The following is a 19026-nucleotide window of genomic DNA, read 5'->3' as shown; positions in this document are numbered from 1 at the left end:
AGTTAACCTGATCAAGGCAGATATTTCTAGTTTCAAGCTTCATTATCTTGGGGGTTTAAACATGTTGATTTCCTTCAAAGACGATATCGATGCTTCTGTTTTCGTTCTTAACGTTAGTCAGTGGAATGAGTGGTTCGATCCCTTGACATCTGGGACGGACAGACCCTGGCATACGAAAGGTTAGCTTGGCTGAAGTTCCAGGGCGTTCCCCTTCATTTGGCTGAGAACAAAGTTTATAATGATATTGCGGCATTATTCGGAAAAGTTGTTAAAGGCTCTCAACTGTCTCGTGATGATTGGGACCTGTCTTCTTCTTACGTTGGAGTGTTGGTGGACCATGGAACGAGCATCTACGGCACGGCTATGCTGAAGTGGAAAAATAAGAAGTTTAAAGTTTGGGTTTTTGAAGAACAAGAAATCTGGGTTCCAGACTGCATGCTGGAAGAAGTTGGTAAGATGAGGAATTTTGATTCTGATAAGGAGGATAGTTTCAGTAAAGAGGGGAACGAATATTCTAGTGAAGAGGATGTTGAATCTGTGGGTAGGACGGGTAACGACATGGAGGAAGGTACTGGTGCTCAGGGACCGGTGATGCCGGATTCAGTCTCGCCGGCGAGAGATAATGAACGGTCGGAAGGAATTATTAATGGTGGCGGTTCAAATTCTGACTTTCTTGGAACCATACGTGGAGTGAATGTCGATCCATTTTCCAAAGTTGGCAGGGATTCGAAAAGGTCTGGTGGGGACCATCAACTTTCTGGCCCGGAGATTGTTTTGGACCCTTCTAATTTTAATTTCGACCTGGGTAGGCCCACTCTTTCTTCCAAAAAACCTAGGCCAGGCATAAAAAATCTTACTGCAGTGCCAATGTTAGCCCAATATCGGATCCTAGGCCCAGGAAATGGTTTAGGGAAGATTCTGAGTTCTCGTTTGACCTCAATAAACAAGTCGTTGAAGGTGCCCAGTCATCTTTCTCGAAGAAATCCCCAGACGAGGATAAGTCCAAATCGGCGCAAGAAGATGAGGTTATCCTTGTTCCTCATGATGTCTCAGGCCTTTCTTCTCCCATCCTCGCAGCTGATATTTCAAGATCGGACGACAGGGATATTCGTCTAGATGATGAGGTTAGTGTTTCTTGTGGTTCTTCGTTAATCAATGAAGTTAGGGATACGATCAATTTGGGGAAAGTCGTGGGGGTGGATTTAACTAATCACCTTGAGTTGGTCAATGAGACAATCAGGAAAGAAGGAATGAATGTGGTGATCCCATGAATTGCTTGTCTTTGAATTTAAGGGGTATCGCTGGGGAGGCGAAAGCTTCCTGGGTTAAAGATATTCGGATTTCTAATAAAATTAGTTTTATTGCAATTCAAGAAACTATGGTATCTTCTGTGAACAGGTCTTCAATTGCGAGGTACTGGGGCAACAACAATTTTGAATATGTTTTTTCGGCTTCGGAAGGGTTATCGGGAGGTTTAGTGTGCGTTTGGGACCCAAAGGTTTTTAAAATTGAATCCAGTATTGAGGAGAGATTTTATATTATTTTAAAGGGTTCTATGGTCGGTAGTGGCGATTTGATTAACCTTATCAATGTTTATGCCCCTCAAAATACGGCATCGAAACTTTAGCTTTGGAACGAGCTCTTTAATATCATCAATCCTTCGCTGGGCATGTGGATCATCATGGGAGACTTTAATGCGGTTAGATCAAGCTCAGAAAGGAAGAACTCTAATTTTAAACCGGTATGTGCAGAAAATTTTAACAACTTCATTTTTGATAATGGGTTGTTGGAGTATCCTATGCAGGGGAGGAGCTTTACTTGTGTTAGGAATAATGGCAAAAAATTAAGCAAGTTAGATCGCTTCTTGGTGTGCTCGGATTTTTTCAACAAATGGCCGTCTGCGTGCGTTAGGGCTTTATCTAACCGGTACTCTGACCATTGCCCTATTTTCCTTGAATTGGTTGAGCTTAACTTTGGCCCCCGACCTTTCAGAGTTTATAATTCCTGGATTGGGAAGAGGGGTTTTGAGGAGTCTGTTATAGCGGCTGTGAATGGTTTGCAGGTTAGTGATCCTCCTGACACTTTCCTTAAAACCAAATTTGCACGTATCAGGGAGTTCCTTAAAAAATGGAGGGATGAATTCTTGATTAAGGAAGGTGAAAGTGAATCTTTGGCCATTTCGGAGCTGGAAAAATTAGAAGAAGAAATGGAATTGAGGGATTTATCGGAAGAGGAAGAATGGGTTATGTCGGAAAATAGAAAGATTATTCAAGACATTGATGACAGAAAGAGAGCGGATATCAAACAAATAGCGCGCATAAGGTGGGCCATCGACGGCGACGAGAACTCTAAGTTCTTCCATGCTATGGTTAATAACAGGAAAGCTTCGAACAGTATTCACGGTCTCACTATTGATGGAGAATGGTGCTCTAAACCGGTTAAAATTAAAAAAAACAGATCTTTTCGTTCTTCCGTGACAAATTCAAAGAAAGCATGAAGGTTAGGCCGGCTCTGCAGTGCAACAACATCAAAAGGCTCTCCGTTGATGATGGAAATTTGTTAATTGAGCCCTTTTCCGAGATAGAAATTAGAAATGCGGTTTTTGAATGTGGAGAGGATCGGGCTCCCGGCCCGGATGGTTTCAATTTCAAATTCATCCAACATTTTTGGGAAATTTTTAAAGATGATTTCTTTAGAATTTTCTCTTGGTTCCCTAATCATGGTGTGATCAATGACGGGTGTGGAGCGTCGTTTATAGCGCTTATAGCGAAAATCCCGGACCCGGTCTCCCTGAACAACTATAGACCTATTAATTTGGTCGGCGTGATAAGTAAGGTGATCTCTAAAGTTATGGCGAATAGGATGAGAATGGTTTTGAATGGGGTTATCTCGGACTCGCAATCGGCGTTTCTTAAAGGAAGATTCATTTTAGACGGTCCTCTTATCGTTAACGAGCTCATCTCTTGGATTAAAAAGAATAAAAAGAAAGCGTTTTTCCTTAAGATTGACTTCGAAAAGGCCTATGACAATGTAAACTGGCTTTTTGTAATCAATATTCTTTCTCAAATGGGATTCCCAGAATTGTGGTGCAAGTGGACCTTGGGCATCCTTAAGTCGGCTTCCTCGTCGGTGCTTGATGCGTGTCAGTGTGTTATATTTTTAGATATATATTTAAGCCCTTTTTACACTTTTAGCCAAGTTTTAAATTTATAAAACACGATATTTACTAACACTAAACACACATATGGGCAAGTGCACCCATCGTGGACGTAGTATAGTGTTGGTAAGATACCGAGGTCGTCCAAGGACACAAGAGCTTTTAATACCGGTTTATCCTCAACGTCTAATCAAATCAAAAAGTTAGAAAAATGTTTTAAACTAAGAAAAAATAAAAACTAACTAAATGCTGAAAAATAAAATAAAATAAAAACAGATAGACAAGATGAATCACTTGGATCCGACACGTGTATTAGTATAACCTTTGATTATTTTCGCACTTTTGCACTTGTTTAAGAGATTATCTTAGTTATTGTAGTAGGCCCCTTTTTCGGAGGTGACGTTACCCTCAACCCAGTAGTTTGAGTCAGCAAGGATACAATCCTAAAGGGTTGGATTATTGAAAGATAATGAATTAAGTTATTAATGCAAATTATGGTAGGCCCCGCTTTTGGCGGTGACGTTACCCTCGGCTAAGTAGTCTGAGTCAGCAGGGATACAGTCCTAAATAGCCGGGTTATAGTATTAATAGTAGTTAGCTTATGAGGGGGTCAAAGAGTTTGGATCCCCGCCATCCAATACCTATGGGCATTGAAGGAGATCCTACTAAATTTGACCCAGGTCCCAAGCAGGACCTCTAAACGCTGAACAAGGGCAAGACCTTTACCAAACCGTTCCCTTAACCCCCGACCAGGTAGCCAACATACCTCCATATAGACCGTGGAGATATGAATGGTGAAAATCTTTTATTTTATATAGACAGTAAAATAACGCCAAGACACCACGGACAAACGATAAGGAAAGATCACCTTCAACATAAGTAACTAGTTATTAAAGTCATTAATACAAAACCAAATAAAAAGTGCAAAAGATTAAAAATAAAAAGTATTATACTAAACACTTGTCTTCACCAAGTGATGTAAGAGACTTAGGCAAACATGGCCTTGATTGTCAAGAACTCTTACGATCAATCTTGGATCCCGAGACGACTCACACACTCTATGATGGACAATGGATGATGGTGGTGGATGATGGTGTTATGGTGGTGGTGGGTGGTGGATGAAGTGTGAGAGAGGTGGTGTGCCAAGGGATGAGAGAGAATGAAGCCAAGCTCCTCTATTTATAGGCTGAACAGAACGCTGGACACGGCCCCGTGTTCGCTGAACACGGCCCCGTGCCCGTCTGACATTCTCTCTCTTCATTAATTGTAATTGCGAATTACAATTAATGCGCCTGCTGTACTTTCAACACGCCCCCGTGTCCGCTGGGCACGGCCCCGTGGTGAGCAATGGAAGCTTCTACTGGTTTGTCTTTTCTGCTGCTTCCTGGGCACGCCCCCGTGTTCACTGGACACGGGGCGTGTTCAGGCTCTGTTTCTCTTCTCTTTGTCTTGGGAGGTGCCGTTGAGGGTCCGGGCAGTTCACTTTTGTTCCTTTTCTTGTATTTATGGTAGATTTAGTAGTCTTTTTGCTTCTTTTGTGATTTTGAGCTCATTTCATCCTGAAAATACAAAAGGAAGACAAAAACACTCTTTTTCCAACATTAGTACTTAAAAAGGGTTAGTTTTATGCCTTAATTGATGTGTTTTATATGTTGCATTTTACACACATCAAATACCCCCACACTTGAACTTTTGCTTGTCCTCAAGCAAAACTCTTTTAATGTGGCTTACACTCCCAAATGGAATAGGTAGAAGAGAAGTTTTTTTTTTTTTTTTTTTTTTTTTTTTTTTTTTTTTTTAACTTGTCCTAGAGTGTCGGGAATCCAAGGTTTGTATAGGTTCTATTTTTATTTTATTTACAATCTTATTCGTCATGGTTTATTTTGAACTTTACATAAGATAGATTACTAAATTTGGCATAGCATGCCTTATTAAAATTCCATTTATATACAAGTTCACATACCTCACGGGAGATCACTCAATCACTCGGCCGAAGGTGTATATTTAAGTGAATCGCTCGAGAGCGGCACGGATTTACATTTTCCATATGCTTGCCAAGCGATCAATCCTCCTCCTTTTTAACTTTTTACCTTTGTAAATATCAAGAGGTCTTTTGGGGTGAAGGCTTGGGTTTAAAGGTGGGTGGTTGGTTAGTGGTTAGTAAAAAGGGCGAAAATCGTAACAAGTGTCGGTTTTCGTAAAATACCTTATTTTTGGTGACATTTATTTTTGAAGTATTTCTCCAAACAAGCTTTTTGTAGCTTATGTTTGTTTTTGACTTCATCATTTTTTTTTTTTTTTTTTGATCGTCACGTAAAGGGTATGTTTATGAAAAACCGAGTTTGTCACTAAAATAAAGGTGAAAAAATGAAAAAGGTTTTTTTTTTTTTTTTGGTGGGTAGAAAATTGTTTTGGGGGTAATGAAATGAAAGGTTTAGGCTCAAAGGGGTTTTCTAGGGGGATTTTGGGTAGGTAAAAAAAATGAAAAATAATGGTTTTGAAAGAAAAATAGTTAGTCCTAATGCCTCCATCATTTACTTACTTGGGTTTAAGTTGGTAAGGACCGGGAATGTATCGTCGTGGCAAGTTCTAGATTTGTAAAGACCGAGCGGCTATTCACACAAGAAACGAAAAATGAGCATTTAATCTAAGTATGTGTATTTTTATGCTCAATAAAGGCTCAAAACTCACTTTTTGTGGGAATGGGTTTTTAATGTGACCAAGCATATATAATCGAATTTTAGCTAGACTTGTTATACCGTTTCATAATTTTCTTATGTTAGTTCTTTTTATCACGACGCTATCGGTTGTAAGTTTGTAAAAATATAACCCTTTTATGACTTGTTATTCCCAACTTAAACTAACACAAGTAAATAAATAAAAAAAATTGAAAAAGTTTTTGAAAAAATTTGGGGTGTTTAGCGGTTCCAATAGAGTTTTGTGTAAGGCTTGTTTTAGGATTTTGCAAAATTCCAAGGTTTTAGCATCCCCCCCACACTTAAATTACACATTGTCCTCAATGTGTCCAAAAATAGAGTTTTTGGCTGATTAGAATATGTAAAAGTGTGTTTAAAAACAAAGATTTGTGTTACTGGCACTCTGGACACGGCCCCGTGTTGACCGGGCACGGCCCCGTGGTCAAGTGCCAGTAACAAAAATTATAGAATTGAGACAGAAGCATGGACACGGGGGCGTGTTCGCTGAACACGGCCCGTGTCCAGTTACCTGAACTGGGTGATTTCCTGCAGGGGGCTCAGCACGGGGCCGTGTTGGTTGGGCACGGCCCGTGTGGAGCCTTCTGTTATGGAGATTTTTTTGTCGGTTTGTTCTGTTCTTCTGCATGGTTCCATTTTTTCTCGTTCCCTTTTTCATCCATTACCACCATGAGTCCATAAATCATAAAAACCATCATAACATTGCTAATAGAGAGATTACAAAAATATACTTAATTAACTAAGGGGTACATAAGGTTATCATAAAAGTTCTACTTATTTAGGAAAATTTCGGGAATAGCTTCCCGATGTAGAAACATTCTTCAGCCCATGGCTCCTAGGTTCTTACTCAAAGCCATTCTTCTATCTCCCTTGGGAGGTAGAAGGTAGCTTCATTCTCGTTGGTATCTTGAGGAGGAGCGCTTACCGGGACTCCTTGCACTACCCTTGGTTGCGATACTTGGTGCAAGGCGTGCCATTCTGCTGGAATGATAACCTCGGGTACCACATTCCACGCCCTGTGTGTAATCACCGGAACCAAAGGCGGGGAAGCAAGAAGGTTTATCCTTTGGTGCAGAAGGTTTACTTCTTGCAGGCAGCCCTCCAAACTTATCGTCAGATGATTAACGCGATCCACCAAAGCTTCTTCTACACTTGTCAATTCGTCCACGGCTTCCCTTAAAGCGTAAACGTAGTTTACTAGGGAATCCTCTGCGGTGGACGATCTCCTTCCATTTCGGTTATTCCTTGAAGATGCTCCGCTGTTCCGGCTGGCCATTTTCTGCGAAATAAGCCGAGGAACTAAATTTTTGCAAAACAGTACCTCGAACACGGCCCCGTGCTCAGTGAGCACGGCCCCGTGTTCACTGTCTGCAGGAATTTTTGTCTAATGGTTCTAGGTTTTTAAATTATTTTTATATACTTTCGTCGTGTTATGAGCTTAGATAATTTAAAAACAGAGTTATGGAACTAACTTTAGACAAGAATCCATAGCGAAAATTCCTACAAACCTTGCATAGAAGGTTGGAATCATGGGTTTCCAAGCTTCCATGGAGGTAGGGTTTGAAAAATTTTTTGGAAGAAGAGGAAATGAACAAAAGTGGAAAAGATAAGATGGTCCTTAGGAACCTTCTTTTGGTACTTACCTAGGATGGTATATGTGAAGATTCCAGGGATCTCTGCTTGGTGGAGTGGTCAAAAATGAGCAGGATTCAGGCTGCATTTAAAGAAAACGACAGCACACTGAACACGGCCCCGTGTCCGCCGAACACGGCCCCGTGTGCAGAGAAAATCCTGACACATTTTGTCCGTATTCTGACAGAATCAGCAGAAAATCTTCTGAGCGAACACGGGGTCGTGGTGACCGAACACGGCCCCGTGTCGGAGGGCTGTCTCGTGGAGTTTTGTCTTTTCTAAGGCGCTTACTTATATCGGGTGGCTCCTGACTTGTTGGAACAACCCCAAAGTGCCTAAGGTACCTTAATTGTCCTATACTAAGGCGAGAACGCAAGAGGTTGTCGGTGAGGGTAATTCCTATTTTCATTCTAGGTGGACAAGTCCAACCCTTTCCCGGGCTCTCGTTAAAGAAGGTGTATGCCGAATCGCTCAGGTCTATGTATGCACCGAACGAGGTCGATGGGGAGTCCTTCACGGCACAATCGGCACAGGGACGACTATCGTCCATGTCTTGTCTAGGAAGAAAGGTATTTTCGGGAGCAACGAGGTTGTCAGAATGCGGTTCCAACATTTCCTCATGGTCATCGTCTTGGGATGGATCTAAGAAATCCTTCCTAAGTTCTTTTGACCAATTTAGAAGTAGTTCTTCTAGTTGAAATAGCTCGTCAAGGAGCATATCTCCTAGAATATCCGGTTGGGCGCATTCGAGGGAGAAATAGTGTTTATTTTTACTTTCGCCCCTCTTAAGGCTACAAGGAATTGGTGGGTCTATATAGTGTGGCCTATAAGTGAGGAAGAAACATTTTAATTCCTCGTGTTCGCCTCCACATATTTGACACCACAAACCATAAGAGTGCCGAAAGTAAAAAGAATCACTATTACTCATGTTTGTATCAGAAGTTACCAACCGCCGGGATCAAACGGTTCTGTTTTCAGCAACTGAATATTGGGCACGGGGGCGTGTTGAGTGGACACGGCCCCGTGTTCAGCCTACTGTCTGATATAAAACAGGATTGCCAGTTCCAATGATTGGGCACGGGGGCGTGTTCAGCGGGCACGGCCCCGTGCTGAGCTCTGCAGAAGCTGAAAAATCTAAAAAAAAATCCTAAAAATTAAAGAAAAATAAAAAGATGATTAGGCCGTTGATTCCTAACTTTCTTAAAATCCTTGTGTCCCCGGCAACGGCGCCAAAAAACTTGATGCGTGTCAGTGTGTTATATTTTTAGATATATATTTAAGCCCTTTTTACACTTTTAGCCAAGTTTTAAATTTATAAAACACGATATTTACTAACACTAAACACACATATGGGCAAGTGCACCCATCGTGGACGTAGTATAGTGTTGGTAAGATACCGAGGTCGTCCAAGGACACAAGAGCTTTTAATACCGGTTTATCCTCAACGTCTAATCAAATCAAAAAGTTAGAAAAATGTTTTAAACTAAGAAAAATAAAAACTAACTAAATGCTGAAAAATAAAATAAAATAAAAACAGATAGACAAGATGAATCACTTGGATCCGACACGTGTATTAGTATAACCTTTGATTATTTTCGCACTTTTGCACTTGTTTAAGAGATTATCTTAGTTATTGTAGTAGGCCCCTTTTTCGGAGGTGACGTTACCCTCAACCCAGTAGTTTGAGTCAGCAAGGATACAATCCTAAAGGGTTGGATTATTGAAAGATAATGAATTAAGTTATTAATGCAAATTATGGTAGGCCCCGCTTTTGGCGGTGACGTTACCCTCGGCTAAGTAGTCTGAGTCAGCAGGGATACAGTCCTAAATAGCCGGGTTATAGTATTAATAGTAGTTAGCTTATGAGGGGGTCAAAGAGTTTGGATCCCCGCCATCCAATACCTATGGGCATTGAAGGAGATCCTACTAAATTTGACCCAGGTCCCAAGCAGGACCTCTAAACGCTGAACAAGGGCAAGACCTTTACCAAACCGTTCCCTTAACCCCCGACCAGGTAGCCAACATACCTCCATATAGACCGTGGAGATATGAATGGTGAAAATCTTTTATTTTATATAGACAGTAAAATAACGCCAAGACACCACGGACAAACGATAAGGAAAGATCACCTTCAACATAAGTAACTAGTTATTAAAGTCATTAATACAAAACCAAATAAAAAGTGCAAAAGATTAAAAATAAAAAGTATTATACTAAACACTTGTCTTCACCAAGTGATGTAAGAGACTTAGGCAAACATGGCCTTGATTGTCAAGAACTCTTACGATCAATCTTGGATCCCGAGACGACTCACACACTCTATGATGGACAATGGATGATGGTGGTGGATGATGGTGTTATGGTGGTGGTGGGTGGTGGATGAAGTGTGAGAGAGGTGGTGTGCCAAGGGATGAGAGAGAATGAAGCCAAGCTCCTCTATTTATAGGCTGAACAGAACGCTGGACACGGCCCCGTGTTCGCTGAACACGGCCCCGTGCCCGTCTGACATTCTCTCTCTTCATTAATTGTAATTGCGAATTACAATTAATGCGCCTGCTGTACTTTCAACACGCCCCCGTGTCCGCTGGGCACGGCCCCGTGGTGAGCAATGGAAGCTTCTACTGGTTTGTCTTTTCTGCTGCTTCCTGGGCACGCCCCCGTGTTCACTGGACACGGGGCGTGTTCAGGCTCTGTTTCTCTTCTCTTTGTCTTGGGAGGTGCCGTTGAGGGTCCGGGCAGTTCACTTTTGTTCCTTTTCTTGTATTTATGGTAGATTTAGTAGTCTTTTTGCTTCTTTTGTGATTTTGAGCTCATTTCATCCTGAAAATACAAAAGGAAGACAAAAACACTCTTTTTCCAACATTAGTACTTAAAAAGGGTTAGTTTTATGCCTTAATTGATGTGTTTTATATGTTGCATTTTACACACATCAGTGCTAGTTAATGGGGCTCCCACGTTTTTATTTAGATGCGAAAAAGGAATGAGACAGGGAGACCCGCTATCGCCTTTCCTATTCCTAGTCGTTATGGAGGCCTTATCTTGTATGATTAATAGTGCTAAAAACGCAGATCTTATTCAAGGCATTGATACTCCCAATGATGGGCCAAATATCTCCCATCTTCTATACGCGGACGACTCTATATTTATGGGGAAGTGGGACAAGAAGGAAGTAGTGAATATCGTGAGGGTGCTTCGGGTTTTCTATATATGTTCAGGTCTTAAAATCAACATAGATAAATCCAACTTGTACGGTATTGGCGTCGGATCGGAAGACATCAACGGTTTGGCTAGTGTGGTTGGTTGTAAGCCGGATCACTTCCCTTTTAAATATCTTGGTCTCTCGGTTGGGGCGAACATGAACAAGATAATTAACTGGCAGCCCGTTTATGATATTTTTCGAAATCGGTTGGCTAGGTGGAAGTCGCAACTACTTTCGATAGGTGGAAGGGTCGTCATTATAAAGTCGGTGTTGGAAAGTCTCCCGTGCTATTACTTCTCTCTATACAAAGCGCCTAAGAAGGTAATTTCTGACCTTGAAGCTATGATTAGGAAGTTTCTTTGGGGAGGTTCCCTAGAGGTTAAAAAGATGCATTGGGTCAATTGGGACTGAGTCTCGAGCCCTAAAAAAGATGGAGGCTTGGGAATTAGTAAACTTTCTGATGTTAATAATTCTCTCCTAATCAAATGGCTTGGCATTTTAAATCGGAGAGCAATAGTCTTTGGCATAAAGTTATTGTTGCGCTCCATTCTAGTCGAGTTGGGTGGGAAGGTTTTCCGATAAAAAAATCGTTAAGCGGTGCGTGGAATAACATTGTTAAGGTCCTTATTAACGTCAAAGTGGGTGGTATTCATATTAAGAATTTTTTTAAAGGTGTCATTGGGAACGGTAACAACATTTCGTTTTGGCTGGATACTTGGATCACCGATGAACCTCTCAAGAATAAATTTCCTGAGTTGTTTCGTATAGAGGCTGTTAAGAAATGCACTATTGTTAATCGAGTTATTTGTGCTAATTCGGGAGTTGAATTTTCATGGAATTGGAAAGAAGACTTGTTCGCTACGGGGCTGTCAGTGTTTTTTCGCAGCTTTGTGACATTCTGGCTTCGGTTCAGCTCACTGATAGTAATGATAAATGGATTTGGTCTCCTCAAAAAGACGGGTCGTTTTTAGTTAAGGCGGTGGAGTCTCTTCTCAGTTCGGACAGGAATTTGGGCTCCAATTTTGTGCTAGAATGGTGTGGTTGGATTCCTGACAAGTGCAATATACGTATTTGGAGAGCGGAAATGGAAAAAATTCCCACAAAGCTGGCGTTGAGGAAAAGAAACGTGCTATCCGGAGATCCGAGCTGCCCGTTATGCTGTTCTGCAGATGAATCGGCTGAGCACATTTTTACGGCCTGTTCGGTTTCGGCAGCCGTTTGGAACGGGATCAGCATATGGTGCAAGATTCCCTTTATTTACGTGTTTTTGATCAAGGATCTGCTCGGTTTTCACTCTTCTGTTCCTGCATCGGCTAAGAAAAAGGAGGCGATTTACGGTATAGTGATTATAGTGTGCTGGAGTCTTTGGCGGGCTAGAAACAGGTTGGTCTTTTCTAATGTTCCGGTTAGGATTGATAGGATTTTGAGCGAAGTGAAAGCTATTAGTTTCCTTTGGTATTCTAACAGATCTACGTACAAAGGGGTTAGTTGGGAAGAATGAGCTTCCTTTGTAAATATGTAATCTGTTTGTAGTGTTGTTTTTTGGGTCGGCCCGGTATGGGTTGGCTTGTGTTGAATGAAGTTTACGTTTCAAAGAAAAAAAGGTGCCACATAAACTACTAGAAAATAAGCCTAATGCAACCTTTTAGATGCAACTTTTATCAATTATGTTGCATTTGACTCTAATGCAACTTCGTTCATTATAAAGGTTGCATTAAAAGATCTAATGCAACCTTCTTCATTAAAGGTTGCAAAACTTTAATGAAATTGCAACCTTTTTATTTAGAAGTTGCAAATCTTACTAAAATTGCAACATTTTTCTTGAAAAGTTGCATTATTAAAAGTTATATGCAACTTTTATTGCGTAATTCAATGAAAATGAGAAAAAAATCTTAAAAATATTTGATTTGTAAATAGTAAAAAAACATATATTATTGTTTTGCCATATTTGATATATATACTTTTTTATTATAAAATAAATGGTTTGATTAATTTAAAAATACATGAAATTAAAAATAAAAGATGACATATGCTGATACTAAAAGAAAATACATATATAACTCATTGGAAGTCAATATAGTTCATTAAGACATGTATGAGTGTATATATCTCTTAAGGCCTAACATGACTTATTAAGAATCATTTTATAGTTTTATTTTATGTGTGTATATATATATATATATATATATTCATCTTTTACACAACTCTTATATACAATATCCTATTAGTTTTATATAATATATTATTTGATTTCTTATATGAGTTTGATTAAAAATAAATAAAAAATAACTTATGACATTTATTATTTTTATCTATTTAAAATTAAAAAATGCTTTATTTTTCGTTCCCCAAATTCAGTTTCCCCATAAAGATACTCTCCTCATATTTCCCTCTCAGTTTTAATTTTTCATTTTCATCTTCCCACCAAAATCTCACAGCCTCCTAAAATGCCCTAATTAAGAATATTTCCTCACGATCCATGTCTTCTTCTCTGTGATTTCTTCTTCTCTATCTTTGGCTCATTACATCTTGATCACCATTTTATATCGTAACACATTGTTACAAGGGCTTCAAACCAGGACTAACATGTCTTTGTTACTAAGGTACTAGCCGAACTGTATAAGATTATTAGTGTAATTATCTGTTTTATTTCATTATGGTGGTGATCCAGATATGTAACTTTATGATTTAGGGCCAAGATTTTATGTTGTGCCGTTTAAAACTAAAGGTTTAAAGATGCACACCAACTGTTTGATGTAATGCTTCAACAAAGTTTTCAAGATGCAGATTACTGGCCTCTTTCGTGTGATATGGTATTCCATATTTTGGACCTATTAATTGCCTCATACAATCAAATTAGTTCATCTATAGCAGTCCTAAAGATTCTTTTAGATGGTATGGAATGAGGAAGTGATAGTTTCTTTTTTGCATATTAAAAAACTTAGATTTGTTTTGGTATCTTGCCTTTTGTTCTTGAAAGGTATTAGGGATTATAAATTCTACTAGTTGTTTGTAAAAGTCCATTATTTATGAAAACATAATTGTAATCTATTTTGCTTCTTTGATTCAAAGATAAATACGTATTTTTAGAGTTTATATACGCTAAGTATTGGTATCTGCAGGACTTACCCAGTATGTTTGGAGGGTTGAGAAGGTCGATAGGCGGTGAAAAAAGAGTGGGTGCTGGTGGTGATCGGACAATCCAGGATTGAGAATTTGATTCAATATGACGCAATTAGTCCGTCCATTGCAGTGGCTGGCTTACATCCTATTAATTATGCGTGTCTATCTTATCCCGAGTAAAAAGGTCAACAGTTCTTTAATTTACACTTTTTAATGTTTCAGCGTGCTACACTTTGATTTTTATAAGTAAGTTTGATTTTTATATTAATTTCATCAGCATAGTTTCTTAAAAACTCAGGAGAAAGCTACAAAGTTGTTTAGGAACAGAAGCTTAGGGTTGAACTATGAAGTCTTAGATTAAAACATGGACCCCTTACATGCTGTTTTAGGTGATTTGTTAACCTTTATATGAAGTTAAAGTTAAATAAAAATGTTTTTTTTTTAATTTTAAATAACTATCTTATATCTATAATTCTATATATAATGAAGATTTCTTTAATTATTGTTGCAGCTAGGAATTTAGTACATTCTTATTAGAGGTGGCATAATCAGCGGGTTGGGTGGCATGTTTGGGTAAAATGGGTTTGGGTTTTTAGGGTTCGGGCCAGGATGGGTCAATTTAGAAAAAAAAGCTATTTTGGTTCGGGTAATACGTAACGACTTTTTATTCAAGTTCGGGAAATACGTAACGACTTTTTATTTAATCTATCTGCATTTTCATATCCTTTTAACGTAAATACTCTTGGTTGACAATTTAAAGGAGTTAGTATGTATAAAATTCCATCAAAGATCTTTTGCCATGTTATGAATAGGGGTGCAAACCAGTCGACCAGAGCCCGAGATCGTTTAATAAATGAAAGCTCGAGCTCAGTTTGGTTCGAGCTTTCTTTCTAAAGCTGAAGCTTGACTCGTGGGTGTTTTTTCAAGTTTGAGCCCGGCTCGTTTAATATTTAATAATTAGTTTATAATCATTATAGTTATTGTTTTTCATAAATTTAGTTATTTTGTCATAATGTTATAAATAATGATTATTATAATTATTAAAAAAAAGTATATTTAATATATTATTTAAAAATTATATAAATAATTGGCTCATTTAGGCTCTCGGGCTCTGGCTCGTTTACTAAACAAGTTAATTTTTTAGACTTAGGCTCGAGGTCGTTTAACTTGCATTTGCGGGTAAAATTATTATTGAATTTGATGTTTATGGTTTGCTAATTGTTGCATTTTTTATTACGTTACTTATATTTATGGTTTTGCGTTTGTAGGCTGAATTAGAGTCAGACGAGTTGTTTGCTGATATATCTTTGATGCCTAAACCTGATGTGAGTCTACCTTCTGTATATCCTTGTGGTATGCGTGTAGTTAGCATTTGATTAATGGTTTGCTGGCACACTACTGGGATCAATGGAAGTTTTGGCACTACAAGAAATATGAGCATTAGCGATGACCTTTTTAGCGGCAACACCAAGCATGTCGTCGCTAATGGTCACGATCTGAAGCGCTCACATAATAAAGGAACTTCCGCCTTAGGTCACCTTTTGCTTATTAGACACGCCTCGTAAACACTTTTTAAAACTAACGTATAGTAGAATAAGAAAAATAATTATTTTCATATGTATTTTCCTATAATATATTAGTCTATATACTACCGCTTGGTTAATTCGACCCTAAAGAGTTAAAATATTTTTGTTGAACATCGTCTTTCCTACATCGTTTTCCTTAATCAGCAAATATGAGCTGCAAGACACAGCATAGAGCAACAAAAATCAACATAGATACCAGCGATAGAGTTTAGTTAATTCAACCCATTTTCTAATACTTTAGCAGCCCGTGGCCTGCATTTTAAAAAAGTTCAGTTGGTCCATCTGAGTTACCTGATTCAAAAGGGATGATATGCGGTTCAGGTGGTGTGGATGATATGTGTGTACGTACCGTTGTAATTTAATAACCTCAAATGCATATAATTTCCATACTATATGTTGCACTCGAAAAAACTGACCCGCAGGCATGAGTTTGGTATAAAGATTCTCCGGGTCATTCTGGACACGGGTCAGATGGGTCATGATAACTAAGATGGGTAACCACTCATAACTGAGAATGGGTCAGATGGGTCATTATAAAGACCCCCAGGTCATTCTGGACACGGGTACCTGCAACCTGGATTACGGAAGAGAGACGAAAGGGATACACACATGGAAATCGAAGGAGAGAGACAAGAAGGAGGTGAATGGCAGTGAGTGGCAGGTGACGGGCGGTGGGCGAAGATGCTGAAGCAGCTGGTTGTATCTGGTTATAGTTTGTTTCTCCTTTTCTTTATCACACTTTATTTTATGTTAAGTTATTAAAATATTAATCAATTTACGTTTTGCAATTTCAATTACAAGTATTTTCCCAATATTTTATTATGACTATTGACAGAGTATTAGATTTATTTATAATTTTTATTTCAAATCAAACAATTATAAATAAGCGATCTCAAACAATAATTTAATCATGATTATTTAGAGTGACCTGTTTTTGACCTGAACCCATTCTGACACGACCCATTTTGACCCGAACTCATACTGACCCGCACCCAATACCCATATCCTGACCCGAACCCGTTCTGACCTGGACCAAAATGACCCTTGCTACATAGGTGATAAATTAAATGCGATAACGTTAGTGGTAAATATGAAATTGATGATAGGTGTGCAGCAATACAAGTTGGGATAAGAAGTTACCCTTTGCTCGTGCAGATTGGTGGAGTGTTTTATGTTGACATAGCTGGGTTCGAGGCGTGGACATACTCAAGGTATTGAGCCTAAACCACGACTCAATTTTTGATTTTGGGTAAGGTATATGAAAGCGGTCTCTTGATATTTTTGTTTGTGGTTAGGTCCGACTCTTGCTTCTAAGGCGTTTCGTCTTCAATTTCGGTCAATTACTCCTGGTGTTATAAATGGAACGCAGGTATTTTTTATTCCTATGTGCAAAAAGTGACTCTTCTTTAAATTGTGTTAATCTAGATGTTATAGGTGGCACAATGGGCAGACTGGGTAACGGGTCAAAACGGGGGTTCCGAGTGGCAAGAGGTGTACAATAAAAGCCGGTTTTAGGGCCGAAACCGGAACCGGTTATGCCAGTTTGGGTTCCTATCATGAAAACCGGTTAAAAAACCGAACCGGTTTTTTTAAAACCGGTTTTTTTCCCACACAACAATAACCTGTTCGGTTAAAAGCCGACCGGTTAGAAAAAAACCGATTTGTGGACCTCTCTACGGGTGGCCTGCAAACACTTTTATGTCTATTTTCTTAAAAAGTGTAATAACTAACTAATGCGTTTTTAAAAATAGAAAACAATTTGATACTAATTATTATAATTTGAATATATATTTATTATATCAGTTAAAAATTGTATAAATAATGGGCTCGTTTAGGCTCCCGAGCCGGTTTAAGCTTCACAAGTCAAGCTTGAGCTCGTTTAAGCTCGGCTCGTTTCAAGCTCTTTTTCGAGTCGATCTTGAGTAGCTCAGCTCATTTACATCTCTATCGACCACCCATTATTCCTCACGATCCTCATAATTTTCTGTTAACTTAATATAATAGTGGACTGGGAAAAACATCGTGTCAGTGACACTAATATGGTGAGGCGATTCTAATTGCTTTTGAAGAATGCCAAGCCTCATCAACTCATTATAGAACATAAAAACAAATATTTATGTGTATGCTACTCAACAGGAGTGGCTTTATTTTCACTTGAAAGTTTATCCCTTTTTACTCTTAGCTTGCCTTTTCTTCTCGGTTTTCTTTTTGTTCACTTTTTCTGTTTTGCAGATTGAGCCAATCCCAAGCAGAAATCTGCCTCCTAGGTTTGAACCAAATACATCTCGCAGTGTGAGCGGTTTACATATGATTTTTTAGTTTGTTATTCTCCTTTTCATATGCATGTTCAAGCATGACGAATGCCTTAGTATGTCCCTGGTAACCAAGTAAGCGTTTTTATAATTTGCTATATCTTACCAATTTTTTTTCTCGTCCCCCAATACACACAGTAATGAGGTTTATAGTTGTGATATGCAAAAGTGTTAAATGTAGGATGGCTCTATGTTTTATGTCTACTGGAAATTGTTTATTATTCTGTAGCTAAATGTGTTTTCTTTTTAATTTCTACTTTTATTTTTGAGAAAATGCTGGTACATTGGGAACATCCATATACAGATGACGGGACAATTTATTCAGGAGGTTTTTGCAAGCTAAAGTTGTGAAAAAGCAGTCATTTGAAACTCATTAAGTGAATAAAGAGGATCATGAAAGAAAAAAAGTTGACCTTGAAGCTATACGACAAGATATTGATATCCAGCGACAAGACTAGGAAGATCTGTGTGGAATGTTACGAAACAACTACAAGTTGAAGATCAAGATGCGTAGAATGTTTTAGTTGCTCTTTATTATTGTAATTGACACTTTGGTATTGACTTTTTTGTTACTTGAGTTTGTAACAGTATGTTAAGGTACACTTTTTGACTAGCAATGATATTTGTGTTAATATTGTTTCGGCTAAACTGCGATTAAATTCATATTAATTAATAACAATTATATTTATGTCAGAAGTTGCATTTGCGTGTAAAAAAGGTTGCATTTACTGTAAGAAAGTTGCATTTTTTCTATATTGTAGATAATAACGGTTGCAATAAGCTTTAAAAAAGGTTGCTATTTTGTAACAAAACTATAATAAAGGTTGCATTATAGTATATAAAAAGTTGCATTTAAGTGTAGGAAAAGTTGCATTAGAATGTAAAAAGGTTGCATACGATAAAGGTTGCATTTGAATAGTAAACGCAACACTTTCAAAAATGGTTGCATTAGGCTTCAAAAAAGTTGCATTAGGTCTAATGCAACTGCTTCTAATGCAGCTCCCAATATAAGGTTGCATTAGGCCTAATGCAACCTTTTTAAGGCCTAATGTAACATTTTATTGGAGTTGCATTAGCTTCATTTTCTTGTATTGCATTCAAAATTCGCATCATATCTTACAATAATTGCCCTATTTAATTGTTTCATTATGCGAATATTTAATAGCTATTTAATTGCTCCATTGAAACTGCCTCATTTGTTATTATTTTACGAAAAATATTGAACCGCCCCACTATAATAGGTCCCATGATAAAAACCAAAGAGAAAGAGAGAGAAATTGAATACCATACTTCATTCTATTCA

General features: G+C 38.4%; 1 protein-coding gene and 1 long non-coding RNA gene across 4 annotated transcripts; both read left to right on the top strand.

Moving 5' to 3' along the window:
* Positions 1 to 11187: 11187 nt before the first annotated feature.
* LOC110883101 lies at positions 11188 to 12203 on the top strand. Its single transcript, XM_022130947.1, has 2 exons — positions 11188 to 11502; positions 11616 to 12203. The coding sequence occupies exons 1-2, from the start codon at positions 11188 to 11190 to the stop codon at positions 12201 to 12203; spliced, it is 903 nt and encodes a 300-aa protein (XP_021986639.1).
* An 859-nt stretch (positions 12204 to 13062) lies between these two features.
* On the top strand, positions 13063 to 17774 carry LOC110886272. Of its 3 annotated transcripts, none has more exons than XR_002562726.2 (6): positions 13063 to 13305; positions 13825 to 14009; positions 15094 to 15150; positions 16518 to 16622; positions 16707 to 16780; positions 17644 to 17774. It is a non-coding gene; the product is annotated as an uncharacterized LOC110886272 (long non-coding RNA). The 3 variants fall into 3 exon arrangements; XR_004871040.1 differs by adding an exon at positions 13395 to 13515 and having other exon boundaries at positions 15094 to 16622; XR_002562725.2 differs by having other exon boundaries at positions 15094 to 16622.
* Positions 17775 to 19026: the final 1252 nt, after the last annotated feature.

This window comes from Helianthus annuus, chromosome 11 (assembly GCF_002127325.2).
Source record: "Helianthus annuus cultivar XRQ/B chromosome 11, HanXRQr2.0-SUNRISE, whole genome shotgun sequence".
Lineage (NCBI taxonomy): Eukaryota > Viridiplantae > Streptophyta > Magnoliopsida > Asterales > Asteraceae > Helianthus > Helianthus annuus.
The sequence above is the reverse complement of the archived record's forward strand: the minus strand, read 5'-3'. Positions and strand labels throughout refer to the sequence as shown.